Source organism: Nipponia nippon, unplaced genomic scaffold (genome assembly GCF_047370975.1).
Source record: "Nipponia nippon isolate SJK-2023a ecotype South Korea unplaced genomic scaffold, ASM4737097v1 scaffold_28, whole genome shotgun sequence".
Taxonomy (NCBI): Eukaryota; Metazoa; Chordata; class Aves; order Pelecaniformes; family Threskiornithidae; genus Nipponia; species Nipponia nippon.
This window is the reverse complement of record NW_028262345.1, coordinates 5,517,768-5,534,890: the sequence shown is the minus strand read 5'-3', so window position 1 is coordinate 5,534,890 and position 17,123 is coordinate 5,517,768. Positions and strand designations below refer to the sequence as shown.

Genomic DNA, 17,123 nt, shown 5'->3' with positions numbered 1-17,123 from the left:
ATAGCCTCAAATGAGGACAAGCTGGCTGGGGGTGACCGTCCCCCCAGGGCATTTGGGGGTCACCTGACGTTAATTGGGGTCAAATAAGGGCACACAGGTCACATGGGGTCAAGTGAACCCCTCAAACAAGTCACATCATGGTCAAACGAAGCCACGGGGGCTAATGCGGTTGAGTGAACCCTTCAAACAACTCACTGTGGGGTCAACTGAGGTTAATTGGGGTCAACCAAGGACACGGGGGTCAACCGAGGTCGCCGGAACCCCTGAAAGTGGTGACCATGGGGTCAGCTGAGGACACGGGGTCAACCGAGGTTAATTGGGGTCAACCGAGGACACGGGGGTCAACCGAGGTCGCCGGAACCCCTGAAAGTGGTGACCGTGGGGTCAGCTGAGGACACGGGGTCAACCGAGGTTAATTGGGGTCAACCGAGGACACGGGGGTTAACCGAGGTCGCCGGAACCCCTGAAAGTGGTGACCGTGGGGTCAGCTGAGGACACGGGGTCAACCGAGGTTAATTGGGGTCAACCGAGGACACGGGGGTCAACCGAGGTCGCCAGAACCCCTGAAAGTGGTGACTGTAGGGTCAATTGAGGACACGGGGTCAACTGAGGTTAATTGGGGTCAACCAAGGACACGGGGTCAACCGAGGTCGCCAGAACCCCTGAAAGTGGTGACTGTAGGGTCAATTGAGGACACGGGGTCAACTGAGGTTAATTGGGGTCAACCAAGGACACGGGGTCAACCGAGGTCGCCAGAACCCCTGAAAGTGGTGACTGTAGGGTCAATTGAGGACACGGGGTCAACTGAGGTTAATTGGGGTCAACCAAGGACACGGGGTCAACCGAGGTCGCCGGAACCCCTGAAAGTGGTGACCGTGGGGTCAACTGAGGACATGGGGTCAACCGAGGTTAATTGGGGTCAACCGAGGACACAGGGGTTAACCGAGGTCGCCGGAACCCCTGAAAGTGGTGACCGTGGGGTCAACTGAGGACACGGGGTCATCTGAGGTTAATTGGGGTCAACCGAGGACACAGGGGTCAACTGAGGACACGGGGGGGTCTACTGAACCCCTCAAAGTAGTCACTCTGGGGTCAACTGAGGACATGGGCGGTCAAAGGAGGATAAGAGGGGGTTAAATAATACGAACTAGGCTCAAATGAGGGGCCCCCTTGGATTTAATGGTAAGAAGCACGCTCAGTTTCCTCAAATGGAGTCAAAGGCACCGGATGGGTCACGCAGGGCCCTGTGGTGCCGTCCGCACTTCGAACATCTTTCTCTCAGCCCGCTGGTTATTACCACCTATGGAAGGTACCAGTACAGCTAGCCGGTGCTAACAAGGCAGAGCTGGCTGTCAGTGTTTATTAGCATCTGCCCTAGCTCTTAGCACAGCTATGTTATAGCATCAGGCACCAGCGCAACAACCGAATTGGATTTATTTATTAGTATCTATCATAGCTAGTAAAACAAGTCTCTGTTAGCACTTGATAGATTCTACTACTGCAATTATCGATGAGTGACTATTGGTATCTACAGAAGGTACTGTCAGAATTATTTGTTAAGGTTATTGGTATCCACTGGAATCCACTAACAGAGTCGGTTTTAGCATTATTAGTGTTTATAGTAGCTATCTTTAACAGATAATTCTGTTTATTGATCATATTAGACTAGAATATTAGGGCTATCAGATAAAAGCTTTGCTACTCACTGCTGTAGTCACTAACAATAATTAAATTTTTAGAACTGATTCTATTAAAACAATGGTCTATTAGTAACTATTAGCATCTACAGCAGTGAGTAGCAAAGCTTTCTTATAGATTCTAATAATAGAACTATGTGTTAGTGCCTATAGCACGAGTAATACAAATAGCTATTTCAACCTATGCAGTAGCTATTAGAATTTAACAATAGTTATCTATGAGTAGTAGTTACAGTAGCTGGTCCTAAAAATCTCTCAGAATTTATTGGAATGTATTTGTAGATTTATTAGTATCTACAATACCTGGTAATAAGATTTTCTTGTGTAATCTACCGGTATCTACTACTACTGTTATTCATTAAGTAGCTGTTAGTTTCTATATTAGCTAGAAATAGAATACTCTATTAGAATCTATAACAGAATCTACTTATAGAATTATCAATAGTAGCTATTAGTGCAATTATCTATTAGAATTATTAGAATTAATGAATGGAATTTCTTATTAGTATACGTAGTAGCTAGCCATACAGTTTTGTCTCATCATCTATGACAATCTTTTTAACGGAATTATCTATTCATATCTGTATTGGTATTATTGCAATTATCTATTAAAAGCTATTACTATTAGCATCTAATAAATTAACTACCTATTTGTATTTAGTATCTATAGTAGCTATTAATACAATTACCAAACAAAATATACTAGATCATACTGTTGTCCCAAAGGCGGGGTCGTTTGCCCGGTGCACGGACGCCAATTAGGACACAGAGCAGCGGTATTTTGTTTCATGTCTGTGCAGAGATGGGTGCTAGGTGGTAAATCCACACAGCATATGAATAACAGTTATAATCGATTAGAATTCTTTAAGGGAAAAATCCGTTAATATCTATAGTAGTTATCAATGCTATTATCTACTATAATGTCTTGTTATCTATTAGAATCTAGTGACAGACTTATTTAGTGACAGAGTAGTTACTAGTATCTATATTAGCTATTAATACAACTATCTAATAGATGCTACCATTTGGATCTATTAAATTCTATTGACAGTGTTACCTTTTAGTATCTACCGTCACTAGTAATATAATTATGTATTACAATCTAATACCACGATTATCTGTTAGAATACATTAGTAGATTTATTAGTATTGGTACTTATTAGTGTCTGTATTAGCTGTTAACGCAGTTACCTATTAGAATCTATAGAATTATCTGTTACCAGCCACAGGAGGTATAAACGTGTCATCTGTTAGAGCCTCAACAGGACTAGCAACTAATAGCTATCTGTAGCTCGTTAGCCATTACCTGCTGCGACCTCTCAGTATTTGGCATCGGGCTTGTCCACCACCCGTTAACAGCATCATCTCTTACCAGCATACAGAATACGTTTCCTCACCTCGGCCGGGGTGCAAAGGCAGGTTAAGCCAACGCTGTTCTGCTGGCTTCATCCGGGAAGCAAAGGGCTGTTTCTGGCAAAAGCCACGCCGTGGCATCGTGTGCCGCTGCAGATGCCTTGCTGAGAGCAGCCAGGCCGAGACCCCGGGCAGTGACCGAGTGCTGGGGGCCTGGGCGAGGAGGGGTTCGAGCTGACACTCGGCTGCTGATTTAAGCCCACCTCCTGGTGAAAGTCCCACTGTTGCGGCAACAAACCTAAAGGTGGGAGCGCGCACAGTGCCACCCAGCCTTGATAACCTGCTCCTGGGGAAGGGAGCCTTGAAATCGGGTGGGGACGGGGGAGACGTGCTGCCCTTACCGTCCCGGTGGGGCTGCTGCTGGCGGGAACAAACTCAGAACCCAGCTTTGAACGTTGTACTTTATTTTCACATATATAAAAAAAACCTCGCCAGTATCAGACAAAACTCCTGGAAATTTACATACACTCCAACAAAAATATAAGTAAACCAAAGCTTTTGCTTCGACAACACTTGTAGCTCATGAGTATAGCTCACTGCTTGTTAGGGTGCTGGCCGCCGGGCTGCTGCACGGCTCCCTGCCACCGGCAGAGGATGCTGGGGGTGCGCGAGGGGACCACTCTCCCGTCACCCAGGGTTAGCCTCAGCCCCTTGCCGAAGGGCTGGGGGGGTGACAGGCTTGCGGACAGCATAGCACTGAGAGTACGTGACTTAGGGGGCTGCAGGGGGCTGATCTCTCTAGGAGGAGGCAGGAGGGAGAGCCGTGTTTCAGGTGCAGGGCTGGGACAGGCCACGGCAGTGGAAGCTAAAGGCAGGCTGCTTGCCCATCTGCCCTCTCCACCACTCAGCTGCTGTAGCACCAGCCTGGCTGTGGGGCCAGGGGTGCCACCAAAGCACAGAAATAAACCAGTTTTAGCTGGGGCTGGTCATCGTTCAGCACAAAAAAACCCTGAGACAGACATCGCCAACTGGCCCTGGCCTAATAATCCTTAGTTTTAAATTTGGGGGGGGGGGGGTGGGGGTGTGGGGTGTGTGTCCGAGACCCGCTGTTGCCAGCAGCTGCGCAGCCCCCCTAAAAGCAATCCAATTCCCTGGGGAGTGGGGAGAGAGAAGCCCTCCCCTCACGTCAGCGAGGCTATGCTATGAACCAGAGAAGCTAAGCCCTTGGTCTGGCACGTGCCCAAGAGATGGGCACCCCGTCCTTGCTCTGCTAGGTACTCGCCTCTCGTAGGGTCACAGCTACCCGTCGCGGAGCTCCCTACCTGCACAGCACCGTCAGGACACACTGGGCTAAACCAACAAGACAAGAACAGTTCAAAAGGAAAAGCAAAGCACTAACACCTCCCCAGCAGCTGGCAAACGCTGCTCTAACACACCACTTCCATTCTTCGCTCGTCTAACCTGCACACCACTACATCTAAGGTGCCTGGGACATCCCAAAAGTAAAAGTAAAATTTCACCAGCTTTGCTGAGCAAGTTTGGGGTTAAACACATCAAAACCTTCGCACACACATACAGGACAGATTTCCTGAAAAAGCCTCAAATCCTTCCACCAGGTAGCTTAACGGGATATTTTCTTTCTAATATTGCTGTTGGCTTCTCTGTAGTAGTAAGCAAGTCCAGCTTTGCTGCTGCTAAGTCGACAACCTGCAAGCCCACGGTTGAGGTAACGGACGGGTGAGTCAGGGGGTGTTCCCCGCGCGTTGGGGCTCAGCACTGCGACACAGTAATTGTCTCTGGCCGTGTTCCCCAGGTACTGGAGCAGGGGTAGGACAAGGCAATCCAAGAGCAGGAAAGGTTTGAAGGAAGAAAGCACTTAGTAGATTCCCTCTCTACTTTCTCAGATCGATGTATTTCTCGCTCTTCAGTCCACCAAAACAGAAGGAGGGGGGGGAAAAAAAAAAAGCAGTTAGGGGTGAACATAAAACCAGATCCTCCACTGCAGGTATCTGCATGACAAACAGCAATGTGACAGGGGAGAGCCGCCGGCCCGGTCCACCCCAGGGTGGGCAGCAGGACCGGGGTGGGCTTCCCTCTTGGCCTAAGGCAAATGAAGCCACAGCAGGCTCAGGTGCCGCACCCTATGGCTCTGCAGGACGCGCAAGCCCTGCCTTAGCACGGTGACGGTCTGGCACCGACACTGAATAGTTGCTCGAGCCCCCGGTGGCTCTTGGCCCCAGGTGAGAGGTAAGCACACGGCCCAGGAGACTCATCTCATCCTGCACCGAGACCTTTGGCTCAGAGTTGCCAGATCAGGGCCCATTTCTGCAGTCTCCACTCTGACTCCTGGCCAGAGATGTTTATGTAGTTCCTTCTCCCAGAGCCGCCCGGGAGCCCGGCTCCTGCTCCAGGGAGCATGGAAGGAGGCAGTGCCAAGCAGGCTTGGCAGCGTGCTCCCAGGAGGTGCCAGGGGCTGGCACGGAGCAGAGCTGCACATGCGCAGGGGAGGGCTGCTCCTACGTCCTTGGAGCAGAGCTGCGGCTTTGTCACCTCCCCTCCCTCCCACAGCCCGCCTGGAGCACTGCTGATGGATGATGGAGGCCCATGCAGGGTAGGGAGTGCTGGGAGAGGAGCTTGCGGAGAGGAGAAAAGCATTACCTCGATGCACCCCCCATACACTCCTCACCTCAGCTCCGAGCCCCAGGAGCAGCCCTGGCCCTGGGGAAGGGCAGCGCACGACGCTCTGTCCTACCTGGTCAGCGGCAGGTCTCTTCTCGTCGCTGGCACCCTGCAGGAGCCCCGCCTCTTCGGAAAGTTTATCTGACTTAACTTCAACTACAATCTTGTCTTTACGTGCCTCTGGCTTTGTGCTAGGGGAGGGAGGTGACAATTTTGAGACATGTTTGCGATACCAAAGAGGGCACATGGCCGGTTGAATGAGGCCAAGCCCTAGGGCTCCATCTCAGGGGATGCTCTGGAGCGGGGCCGGGGCAGAGGAAGGCCAGGGGTGAAAGAGTCTCCGGCTCAGAGAAAGCTTTGGGCTGCCCAGCCCCTCCCTGGGGAGGAGTCCCTTGGCTGCTCTACCACTCTGCTGTCCTCCTCATCGCCTCGCTGCGCAGACGGGGCAAGCAGTGTGGACCCCAGGCTGTGGGAAGCTGGAAGCGCTGCCGAGACCCCAGCGTGGTGCCGCCCGAGGCGGCACTATTGCCTCCCTCTGCGTTGGGCAGGGAGCGGCGGGTGCAATGGGATGGGAAGCATGAGTGAAGGCAAGCACCTCTGACCCCAGGGGTTCCCTGGGAGGGCAGGCGGCAGTGCTTACATGTCCTGTTTCCCAGAGTGGCTGCATGGCATCTTGCCTTTCTTGTGCAGGAAGTAGATGACAGACCCCAGAACAGCCACCACGAGGATGGAAACGATGATAGCCACAATGATCACCCCTTTGCTCTCTGGTGTCTTTTGATCTGAAGACAATGGGAGAGGAAGAAGTTAAGGCCTGTCCCACCCTGATGCTCTCCAGCATCATTACTGCACCCTCTTGGGGGGCAAGAAAAGGACCCCTTCCCCCAAGAAAGCACCATGGGGACTGCAGTTCCTGGTGCTTCTCCAGCTCCCTGCAGGATGCAGCCATCAGTACAGAAATGCTCTGTTAGGGCAGTTTCTGCATGAATACGCTTTGCATTCTGCTCCCAGCTGCTATGCCCTGGCGTGCCACAGGAGGATGGCTTTCAGGGTTTCCTGCAAGACGTCGGACCATCCCTTTGCTTCCTTGCCCAGCAGGCCTGGGCTGCAGGAAGCCGCACTCAATAGCTTCGCTGGGGACAAGCAAGCAGCTTTCACACGGCTGCAGAAACAGGCAGAGACAGAGCCTCCGTTTCCCTCCCGGCTTGGCAGGGAGAGAGGAGCAGGGACAGATGTGGTGCAAGAGCCAGCAGCCAAGGCTCCCTCCCCAGGCCAGAGGTGAGCAAGACTCCCGCCACTGGCATGCTCCCACCAGAGCCTGAGCTGACGGATGCACGCACCCAGCACGGTGCGGAGACTGACCTTTTCTGATGGACTCCACTGGTAGAGCAGGAAGGGAGGGAAAGAGACAGAGCTCAGCCACGCCACAGCAGCACGGCACACATGGCGCCTGTGCGAGGGGGACTAATACTTCTCTGGGTTCCCGGGGCAGAGGGCAGTGCCCGAGACTCACCGAGCAGCTGGATGTGCTTCTCGCTGACACCCAGCGCGTTGGAAACCCTGCACATGGCTCCTGCCTGCAGCAGGTCGTGGTTCACGCGCACCGTCAGGCTGCTGGCGATGTGCTGATTTTCAACATACTCATGAGCCTGCAAGGGGGAAGGCAGCGAAGGATTCAGCTCCCAAGGCAATGTGCAGCCCCTCTGAGAGACCACAGCCTGGACCCAGCACCCTCCCCAGCTCTCACCGTCCCGTTGACATTCCAGTGGACAGAGGGCCTGGGGAAAGCGATGGCCTTGCAGGTCAGGTTCACCACCTCGTCCTGCCGCACGTACAGCGGGGAGCTGATGGCAACGATCCGCGGCTTCCCTGTGGGAGGGCACATCAAGCACCCGTGGTTCTCGGGGGGAACAGGGCTGATGCTGGGTGGGACGGGGCTCACTCTAGCAGGACGGCATGCCCGCACAAATGCTGGTTCTTACCCTGAACAGCCACAGCCACCTGCTTGCTCTGCTCCAGCCCCGGCACACTTGGTGCGATCACCTTGCAGCTGAAGTTGCTGGAGGTTTCGAAGGTGAGGTTGTTCAGAAAGAGCTGGTTCCCTTCCGCGACCTTCCTGCCCTGTTGGGAAGAGATGCCCCCCAGCAATGAGCGCTGAGCACTAGGCCCTTCTGCACCCAGCTCCCCAGGCTCTGCGGCTGTCCCAGAGGGGCTCAGCCCTCCCTCCTACGCACAGCGAGGGAGCCTGCAAGCACAGGACCTCTGCAGTACTGGCCAGGAGGTGAAGAGGTAGAGATGGACAACGCAGGTCCATGCAAGGGGGAATCCTACCCCTGGCCTCTCTAAGGAGATGGAGGAAGCTCCTGGCTCTGCCCAGTTTGCTGCAAAGCCCAGGCTTGCTGAGCCTGAGTGTGACAATGCCCAAATGCCTGCTCACCTCCTCATCCCTCCACTGGTAGTTCAGGGCCACGGGACTGTGGGCATCGCAGCTCAGCTTCACACTGTCCCCTTCCTTAAGGGGTGAGGATGGCTCCATCTTCACACGGACCCCTTCAATATCTAGGGGAGGGATGGAGACCAGGGCAGGGTGAGCAGGAGGACCAGGGCACCCACCACAAGGTGCACAGGGTCCCGTCCCCCGCCTTACAGTTCACAACAAGCTCCACATCCTTCTCCAGCTGTGTCATATCATCCAAGTCCAGGGTCTGGCATTTGTACAGGCCACTGCTGCTCTTATTCACGCCGTGCAGGTTCAGCACCCCGCTGCTGGTGTCTGCTAGCGATGTCAGGTCCTGCCAGTTGTCCGTCAGCTGCAGGCAGTGGGGAGAAAACAGAGCCCTTAGCCCCACACAGGCACCCTCCATCCCAGCCACTGCATCCCACTTCCCAGGGCCCTCCAGGCAGGGGACAAGAAGCACCGAAGACATGAGATGTCTGCCAAGGAAGAGGTGCCCAGGTCCCATCCGGCCTCACCTCTCTCTTATAGAAGCTAAAAACGGGTGCTGGGTTCCCGTCGGCCTCACAGACCAGCTTCACATCGTCCCCTTCCTTCACCAGTGCCGAGGACGGCATGACCTGCAGCTTCACGTGCTGCGCGGGGTCTGGGGGAGGAGGGAATGGGGAGGGTCGGTGCAGGGCCCCGCCACGCAGCACCGGGCAGCAGGCACGGCCCCCAGCCCATGACTCACAGAAGACGGTGACGTTGACTCGCCGCGACTCCACAGCGTGCCTCTGTCCCCACAGCCAGTAGTGCACGGTGCAGTGGTAGAGGGAGTTGCGGTCCTCCCGGGTGACGTGGGCGAAGAGGGTGCTGCTCACCGTGTACAGCCCGCTCGACTCGCGGGTCAGCGTGGCCGGGATCTTCACCACTGCAGGGGACATAGCCACTGTTCCCAGCCCGTGGGGAGGCCATGGGAGGCTAGGAGGGCTCCCTTGGGAGCACAGGGCTCCTTTGGGTGGCCAGGGGCTGCCAGTCCCCAGCCGGTGAGGCCCTGGATAGCACAAGTGCCCCAGCCCCTCTCTCGAGCAGGTAGGTGTGGTTCCCCATCCCCATCCAACTCACTCTTCTCCTCCAGCTGCAGCTGCTCCCCATTCTTATGCCAGGTGATGTTGGGGGGCGGGAAGCTGTTCCTGCTCACGCACTGGGCAATCTGCGGCAGCAGAGAGAGCCTTGAGCATGGGGTGCCCCCATGGGAGAGGGGAGTGGGGAGCCTGGCACGGCTGGGAGCCTCCCCCTGCCCTGTGGGGGGCTTCTCCTCACCTGCGGGATGTCACTGCTCTGCACAGAGATGCCTCCTGTGTTAGCCATGATCTCAGGGGCCTCGGGGACCTCTGGAAAGAGAAGCCACCCCACGCATATTAGGAGGGACAGGACAGGATCCCCCGCCAGCCCCACAGAGCCTCCTGCCCCGTCACTCACTGTAGATGTGGAGCTCAGTGCGGTTCTCGCCCATGCCATGGCTGCCCGCCCCGACCTGGCACACAAAGGTCCTGGCATCCTGCACCGTCACCCTGCTGATGGAGAGGGCCTTGTCCTCCCCCACCGACAGCCGCCCCTTGTAGTCTGTGTTCTCCTCCAGGACCTTGCCGCCCGCGATGCGGCACAGCCTCACCCGGTTGTTGTGGTCAATCTGCAAGGTGAGGAGCTGAGACCAGGCTGACAGGGGGCCCAGGAGAAAGCCCCAGGCTATCTGCCACCCCAGCCCACAGCCCACCGCTCCTCTCCCAGGTCAGCACTCACGTAGGACCAGTCGATGTAGGTGTAAGAACCATTTCCAGGGATGTAGAAGTTGCACTCGATCCTGGCTGTGCCCCCGCTCTCCACTTCGACCACCGCCGGCATGGAGACCTCCAGCTTGCTGGCTGCAGCTGCAAGACAGAGCCCGTCAGGGGTGGGAAGCACGGGGAAGCCCCCGTGTCTGAGCTAGCGAGGGAGCTGAGCCCAGGCCCTGTCCCATCTCCATCCCCAAAGGATGTCAGGCAGAGCCGTGTCCTGCAGCAGCATCCCCCAGACACCGTGTCCCAGCCCAGCGGGAGTCCCAGCCAGGAGCACGGCCCCGTTCCTGCTGCCACGTTGCCTTCTGCATCCACAGAGAGCCTGCGGGCTCAGGCCAGCACCCCTGTTCCCAGAGAGGGGACGACACACACTGTGCTCGCACCACCGGTCTCAGGACACCTGGAAACAACCACCCATCCCACTGCTGCTGCAGTCCCCGCCAGACCTGCGCTCCCCACAGCATCCCAGCCTTGCTGAAATGGGCAGCAAGGCCTCCGAGCCCCCCAGTCCCCTTGCACACCACTGAGGCAGGGAGCGGGCTGCACCCTGCCCAGGGACAGGTATGGGAAGGGGCTGCGTCTCCACAGCCTGCGAGCGAGCAGATCGCCTTGCCAGCTGCCTTAATCTGAGCCTGGGGCAGCACTGATCCCCCTCACACCCTGGAGCACACATCTACCCGCCCTCAGTCTGAGCCAGCATCCCAGACCAGCACCCACCATGCCTTACTGGCCACAAGGGCCAGGCAAGGAGGTGTCGGGAGGTTAGCAAAGGCAGGGGAAAGGGCTGGGTGCTGGAGATTGAAGCTGGCAGCACAAAGGCTGCACCTTCGCACAGCCCGGGACCAGAGCCCTGACGTCAGCCTGCGCGGCCCCCGCAGTGGCCCTGGGAGCTGGGGCATGAATGAGGTGCTGTGTTCCTCCACAGTGGGACAAGGCACACAGGGCACCAGCTCAGGAGGGGTGCCCCAGCCAGCTGCGGCTGCCTGCTGCTCTGTTTCCCCCTCCAAGGCAACGGGGCCCGTGGGGGAGGCAGCATGCCCCCGACCAGCATGGCTGCGGTGCAGCCGGGACTCCCGGGTCCCTCCCCAAGCTCCGACCCTGCCACCCGGGCAGGAACCCAGAACCCAGCAGTTGGAGCATCCACCCCTGCAGCGTACCCAAGGCAAGCCCCTTGCTGGTCCTCTGCTCCCTGCCCATAAAAAAACCCAGTGCCCGGGGTGAGCAGAGCCTGAACCCAGCACCAGGGACCCGCACCCGTGGTGAGCAGAGCCTGCCCACCCCAGCACCCCACCTTCCTTCCCAGCCCAGCCGCCCGCTCACCCGCAGCAGTAATGGAGCTCCTGGCCATGCTCCAGAGCAGCGGGGGAAGGTAATGGCTATCGATCCAGGACAAGGGAACAGAACAGCTTCCCGAGGGGCTGGGGGCAGAGCAGCCCCAGCCGGGCACAGCACAGACAAGAGCTGCGTCACAGCAAGGCTGGGAGTGCCATCGCCGCCTGCACACCCCGGGCTGGCATGCAGCCCTGCAGGAGGGGACAGCAGTCTGTCCCCCAGCAACATGGCCAGCCGGCTCGGCACCCACGGCCCAGCCCAGGTATGGGAGCTGGGGACAAGAGGCTGGAGGAAGCCAGCTGTGTCAACAGCTCCCTTGATAATGCCGCTCGGTAACAGCCACCAAGCCTCACACGTGAGGTAACTTCAAAGGGCAATGCCGTGCCCACAAAATACTCTTTGTCTAGAGTGGGTTATGTGGTGGCACAGCCCCAAAATGCAGCCAAGGAGTCCTTCTGCCACAGCAAAGGCCCCAGCTCACAGGACTAGCCACCTCAGGACACCCCAACAGCCAGCATTTGGCCCTCACCCGTCCCATCGGCACAGTACAGTTAGCACTAAGCAAAGAGGGACGAGCAAATCACTGCACAGGAAAGGAGGTGCTAGAAAAACAGGTGAAATCCCCAGAGATAAGCATGTGCTGGGGTCAGGAAACTGGACTGACCGTACATAGGAAAAGATAACTTTGCACCGGAGGCACCTGCCCACCTGTACGGCCACAACTGCAGCCGAGCACCCGCGGACTTGGACAAGCCTGGGGCTGGGATGCACCCCAGCTGCCCCCCTGCAGCCTCCCCTGAGCCCTGACACTTCTGGGCTGCAGGCAGCCAGGCCAGGCTTTGCCCCCCCATCATTTTTAGACCTTCAGCATGGGCCCTGGGCAGAGGCAGCCCCTCGGAGAGGGAGAGCTGCTGGCCCACCCCGCTGACCCGCTCGGCATGGGAGCCCTTATCCAGGCAGCAAAGCAGCCGAAACCATGAGCTCAGAGCTGGAGAATGGCTGGCATCTGGGGCTGGCATGAGGCACACGTCCCTCCCACCCATCCACTGCCCTTGAGGAGGTGGACATGGACACTGCAGCCCCCACGCTGCCTGGAACAAGGGCTCACTGCCCCCTACCTCCTGCGGGGCAGGCTGGATACTAGCCCTCCCCTGGGCTGGAAGGAGCACCCAGTGACACCCCAAGCGTGGCTAGCTGGGGGATGCAAGGTCCCCTGCAACCCTGGGTACGCAAGGCTTCCTCCTGCGGCTCCAAGACCCCACAGCCTGCCAGCTGCGTGGGCAGGCTAGAGAGGCACTGGGCACAGGCACCCTGGCATAGCAGGCTCTGGGGACATGGCAATCCTCCTTTGCGCCCAGCCCTTGCGCCCAGCATGCCTGCAGACACGGGTTCATTGATGGAACCTGAGCAGGGCTGGAGACCCATCAGCCACGCATGGAGCAGCCCAGCTGCAGAGCTGAGCTCCAGCCTGCACCGTGCACCCCAAGCACCTGGCACAACTCCAGCGGGAAACCTAGAGATCTGGAGAGGATGTCTGCAAGCAAGCAAGCAGGGAAGGGAAGAGAGCCCCCGTGCCTTTCCATCTGGCTGGCGGACAGCCGGCCGGCAGCCAGAGCTCCACAAGAACAAAGATTTGCTTTTAGAGCCGGGGAAGGGGGTGGGGAGTAGAACAGCCCCTCCGCCAGCCTCCTGCAGAGCCGAGGTGTGTGGGGAGCAGGCGAGGAGCGCGGCTGCATTTGTGGCGCAGAGCCCCTAGTGCAGAGCCCTGGGCACGGAGCAGCAAGAGAAGGGGCACCACAGGGGTCTGGAGCCACACGTGGGATGCCTGAGGTTTCCGTGAAACCAGCTGCGGCCAGATCCCTCCTGCTCCCAGCACTTGCACATATGCTGCCCTCCTCTGCCTTGGCAAGGCTGCCCTTCCTACACAGATGCCCAAGCCGGGGTGCCCCAGCTCCCACAGAGCGGGATCACCTGCACCCCTTTTTCGCCACAGAGCGGAGAAACAGGACGTAGAGCCACAGCCCTGCGGCAAGCAGCACCACCGCCAGCGCCCAGCAGCTTCCGCCCCAGCCCAGCCCTCGCTGCGCTGGGAATGGGGAGGGAGCCAAGGCTCTGCCGCAGGAGGGACCGGCGCCTTGCACCCCCAGACAAACCCCACTACCCCATCAGGACCCAGCCATGTGCACCAGGAGAAGAAAGGCTCCCAACCCCAGCCCCGCAGCCAGGTGACAACATCCACAGAGACCTCTCTAACAGCTGGAGACTGCAGGGCAGAAGGGGCCAGGGTGGCACCGGCAGCTCCAGCGTGGGCTCAGCCCCTTGCCCCGGCAGCACGGTGAGCCTCCCGGCCCGCCTGGGAATGGCTTGGCTGTGGCCCTCATGCTTCTGGGAAGCATCAAGCCTTTCACCGTGGCTGGGCTTGCAAACACACCGATGCCGCCAACCAATAAAAGCCTCGCTCAGCACATGTGCTGTGAGGAAGGGGATCCCAGCACGGGCCGGGGGTGGAAGCAGCCTGCCTTTGGCTCGGGCGTCCGGCTCTCCTGCAGCGCCAACGCCTTCCTTGGCCAGAGCAGGCTTCCCCAGCGCCTGGGGCCACCTCCGCAGCACGGCGGGGCAGGGACAAGGCGCGAAGGCGGCAGGGAGCAGCCAGCGCACCGGGACCCTTCCCTGGCCCCTGGCAGGGGAGGGCATGCTGCGGGGAGCAGGGCAGGGCAGGAAGCGCAGTCCCCCCGAGGGTGAAAATGGACGGGAAAGAGGATAAAAAAAGAAAGCGTGAAAAAAGCCAAGAGAAACAAAGTGCTCGGGGAAAAACTCCTTAGAAGGAAAGGGGTGGATGCTTCCTAATAACTCGACCAGTTCACCCTGCTGCACACTGAACACACGTGGGGACACCCCGGCCCCCTGCCCCTCGCACCCTTGCCTCTGCCCCACGGAGCACGGCCCCAGGAGCCTGCCTTGCGCCGGCCACCTTCCCTGGCCACCGGGCCAGCCTCCCCGGGGACGCAGAGGGCGCCCCTCACCCTGCCCTGCCTTAGGGGGGCTGCACAGGGGCCCCGAGAGCAGAACGGGGCACTCCCGGCTGCCCACGCCCTGACACCGCCGCCGCGGAGCCCGGGGCCGTGCAGGGAGGACACACGCTGGAGGGGGCTGGTCCCACCCAGGCACCACAATTTTAGCATTCCTGGCCGCAAGCCAGGCAGCGCCCGGAGGGCGGCAGCTCTGCCGGCTGCCTGGGCTGGCCCCCAGCCGCTCTGCGGGACAGACCCCGCGGCTGCCGCCCCTCGCCCCCCTGGCAGCCCGCAGCCCGGCGCTAGCAAAGCCCCAGCACCGCCCGTCCCCACCGCCGGAGCGGTGTCCCGGCGCCCCCCGGGGGGCTGCGGGGCCGGCGGCAGGACGGGGCGAAGGGGTACCGCTGCCCGGGGACGGCGGGGCCCCGCGTCCCGCCCCGCAGGCGGCTGCACCCGCGGCTCCGCAGCGCGGCCCCCGACCGCCCCCCGGCCCCGTTCCGTCCCGGTCCGCCCCGTTCCGTCCCGGCAGCGCCGAGCCCGGCGCCACTCACCGCAGCAGAGCAGGAGGCAGCAGCCCCAGCCCAGGGCGAGCCCGGCCGCCCGCCGCCCCCCAGCCATGCCCGCCGCCGCCGCCGGCCGCCCGCGACTGAGCGCGGCCGCGGGCTGACGTCAGGCGGAGGAGGAGGAGGAGGAGGAGGAGGAGGAAGGCGCAGCGCCTGCCCACCGCCCGCGGCCGCTTATCACCCCCAGCGGCAGCCGCCCCGGCGCCGCCAACGCCGAGCCCCGCAGCGCCCAGCGCCGCCGGCGGCCCGGGGTTGCGGGACGGGGGGGGGTTGCGGAGCCCCGGCCCCGCTCGGCCTCCGCGCCCGGCCGCGGGCAGCGGGCATCGCTCGGGAGGGCGCGGGCGGGAGGGCGGCCGGCGCCCCGGCTCTCCCAGGCGGCCCCCCGACTCCGAGCCCCTGGCAAATGTTTCCCCCCCCGTCTCGGCACGGGCCGTTTTCAGGCATTTCTGCTGGAGGGGCTGGTTCCAGCCTTGCTTCCAGACCTGCAGTCTGCCGGGTCCTGCCTGTCCGGGCTTGCAGAGGCTGATCGGAGCAGACTGCCGGGCGCTGGAGATGGAAATCGCTAGCAGACCCAGCGGAGAGGGCAGAGGTGTGGGGTTGGGCCGGTTTCCACAGGGGCTTGGAGAATGCCAGAAAGGGGGACAGTCCCTAAGAGTCCCGGGTGTCCGTGGATCTGTCCAGCAGTGCTTCGGGGCAGAACTGACCCGCTCCCCTGCTCAGCACCGCTCTGCCGCAAAGCCCAGCCACCGCTTCTGGGTTGCCTTTGAACCCACGCAGGCAGACTGAAAAACAGGGGGGCCAAGCCACTGTTCATCATTGCCTGGGCTCTGAGAGACACCTGGGGACAGCAGGGAGCAGCAGGGACACGAGGGAGGTGCCGACCCAGGCAGGTCACCGAGGTCTGCGGGGTTTGCGCCCCAGGCCTTGCTCTGCCTGGGTCTCAGTGCCCCAAGCCCCGCAGGGATGCTCTCTGTAAAGCCCCATCCCTGTCCCCAAGGCAGGGCCCCAGGGCACAGCCCCGCTCTGTGGTGCGCAGCAAGCCACAGCCTGAGCCCCCAAGCAGCTGTTGAACAGGGCGGCTGTGGAAAAGCCGTTCGCTGCGGTGGCCGGAGCAGCACTGCTGGCCAGGGGCCTGCCCGGGGGTGGAGGGGCTCAGGGCTGCACAAGGCTGCTATTATCCAGGGGTAATCACCCAGCCCAAACCCAGCCCAGCCCCTCCTGCAGCCCGGAGACGGCCCCCGCACAGGCCTGGGGGAGCACAACAAACCTCCCCAGGTGCTGCAAGTTGCCCGCAGCCAGCCACGCAGGACACCTGGGTCCAGCGCCCCTGCCCCGTCGCAGCCTCGCTCTGCGCCTCAGTTTCCCCCCAGTCAATCAGAGCCAGAGGGGCTGTGTTGGAGGACAAAGTACTGGGGTTTTCTTCTCCTTCAGAGCCCTTCTTCTGCCCCCCCACACTCTCGCTCCCCGTTCACACAGGACTTCCGAAGCCTGCTGAGTCACATTCACCCCCACCTAAGGACAGGCACAGGGCTGCCCCAGCACCCCCCGGGAGCAGCGAGAGTGCTGTCCTCCAGCTCTCAGCCCAGGGGCTTGGAACCTTTGCATATCCTCTTCTCTCCTCCGCTTGCTTTTCCTGCAGCATGAGCTGTGCTCCGGGTCGCAGGCAGCATGGGCTGCGTCTCTCCCACCACCCTGAGCCACTCTGGGGCCGGGCTGCAGGTTCCCCTGGGCCACAGCATTCCTCCCCGGCATCCCCAAGCACCTCTCATACCACCGGCCCCTCCAGCCTCAGCAACCCTGTGCTGGCCCCCAGCCCCGCTCCCCCACCGGTGCCATGCGGCGGCCCTTCCCATGCCCTCCTCCTGCCTCATCTGCATGCCTGGCCAGCCCCCCCCCCCCCCCCAACACTTCCCCAGCCAAATAGACTTGATGATTCATCAGAAATGATTACATTTTTTCCCCACGAGATTAGTTGCTTAAAATGGCAATGCTGGGCAGTGATAAGGCTCATAGCCCTCACGTTGCCAGTGCAGAGGGGAGGCCTCCTCCCATGTGGTGCATTTGCTGGGAAGAACAAGTGCAAGGGAGCTGTGCCATCATGTGCAGGCTGCTCGCGAGCTGCTCTCCAGCCCCACGGCTGCAGCGTGGGGATGCTCTCACAGCCAACGGTGGCAGGAGCTCCTTGTCCGTGGTGGGAACAGCCACCCCCTGAG

At 59.9% G+C, this 17,123-nt stretch overlaps 1 protein-coding gene across 3 annotated transcripts; it reads right to left on the bottom strand.

Annotated features, from left to right (window-relative positions):
* Positions 1-3,497: 3,497 nt before the first annotated feature.
* MCAM (melanoma cell adhesion molecule) lies at positions 3,498-15,034 on the bottom strand. Of its 3 annotated transcripts, XM_087763490.1 has the most exons (15): positions 14,899-15,034; positions 9,970-10,097; positions 9,649-9,859; positions 9,490-9,560; positions 9,292-9,379; positions 8,918-9,097; positions 8,703-8,830; positions 8,377-8,539; positions 8,167-8,288; positions 7,712-7,850; positions 7,477-7,598; positions 7,243-7,378; positions 6,370-6,511; positions 5,803-5,920; positions 3,498-4,972 (listed from the first exon to the last, which is right to left on the bottom strand). In XM_087763490.1, exons 1-15 carry the CDS (start codon positions 14,963-14,965, stop codon positions 4,943-4,945), a joined length of 1,845 nt encoding a protein of 614 aa, XP_087619616.1. In that variant the 5' UTR covers positions 14,966-15,034; the 3' UTR covers positions 3,498-4,942. The 3 variants fall into 3 exon arrangements, with proteins under 3 accessions (XP_087619616.1, XP_087619617.1, XP_087619615.1); XM_087763491.1 differs by lacking the exon at positions 5,803-5,920; XM_087763489.1 differs by lacking the exons at positions 3,498-4,972; positions 5,803-5,920; positions 6,370-6,511 and adding an exon at positions 6,682-7,109.
* Positions 15,035-17,123: the final 2,089 nt, after the last annotated feature.

What these genes read in the sequence shown, in the direction of transcription:
- MCAM (XM_087763489.1), bottom strand. Translation starts at nt 14,965, where the DNA reads ATGGCTGGGGGGCGGCGGGCGGCCGGGCTCGCCCTGGGCTGGGGCTGC. An exon ending in AGAGCAGTGACATCCCGCAG is followed by an intron (nt 9,380 to 9,489) that starts GTGAGGAGAAGC and finishes CTGCTGCCGCAG; the next exon opens with ATTGCCCAGTGCGTGAGCAG. An exon ending in GCTGCAGCTGGAGGAGAAGA is followed by an intron (nt 9,098 to 9,291) that starts GTGAGTTGGATG and finishes TGTCCCCTGCAG; the next exon opens with TGGTGAAGATCCCGGCCACG.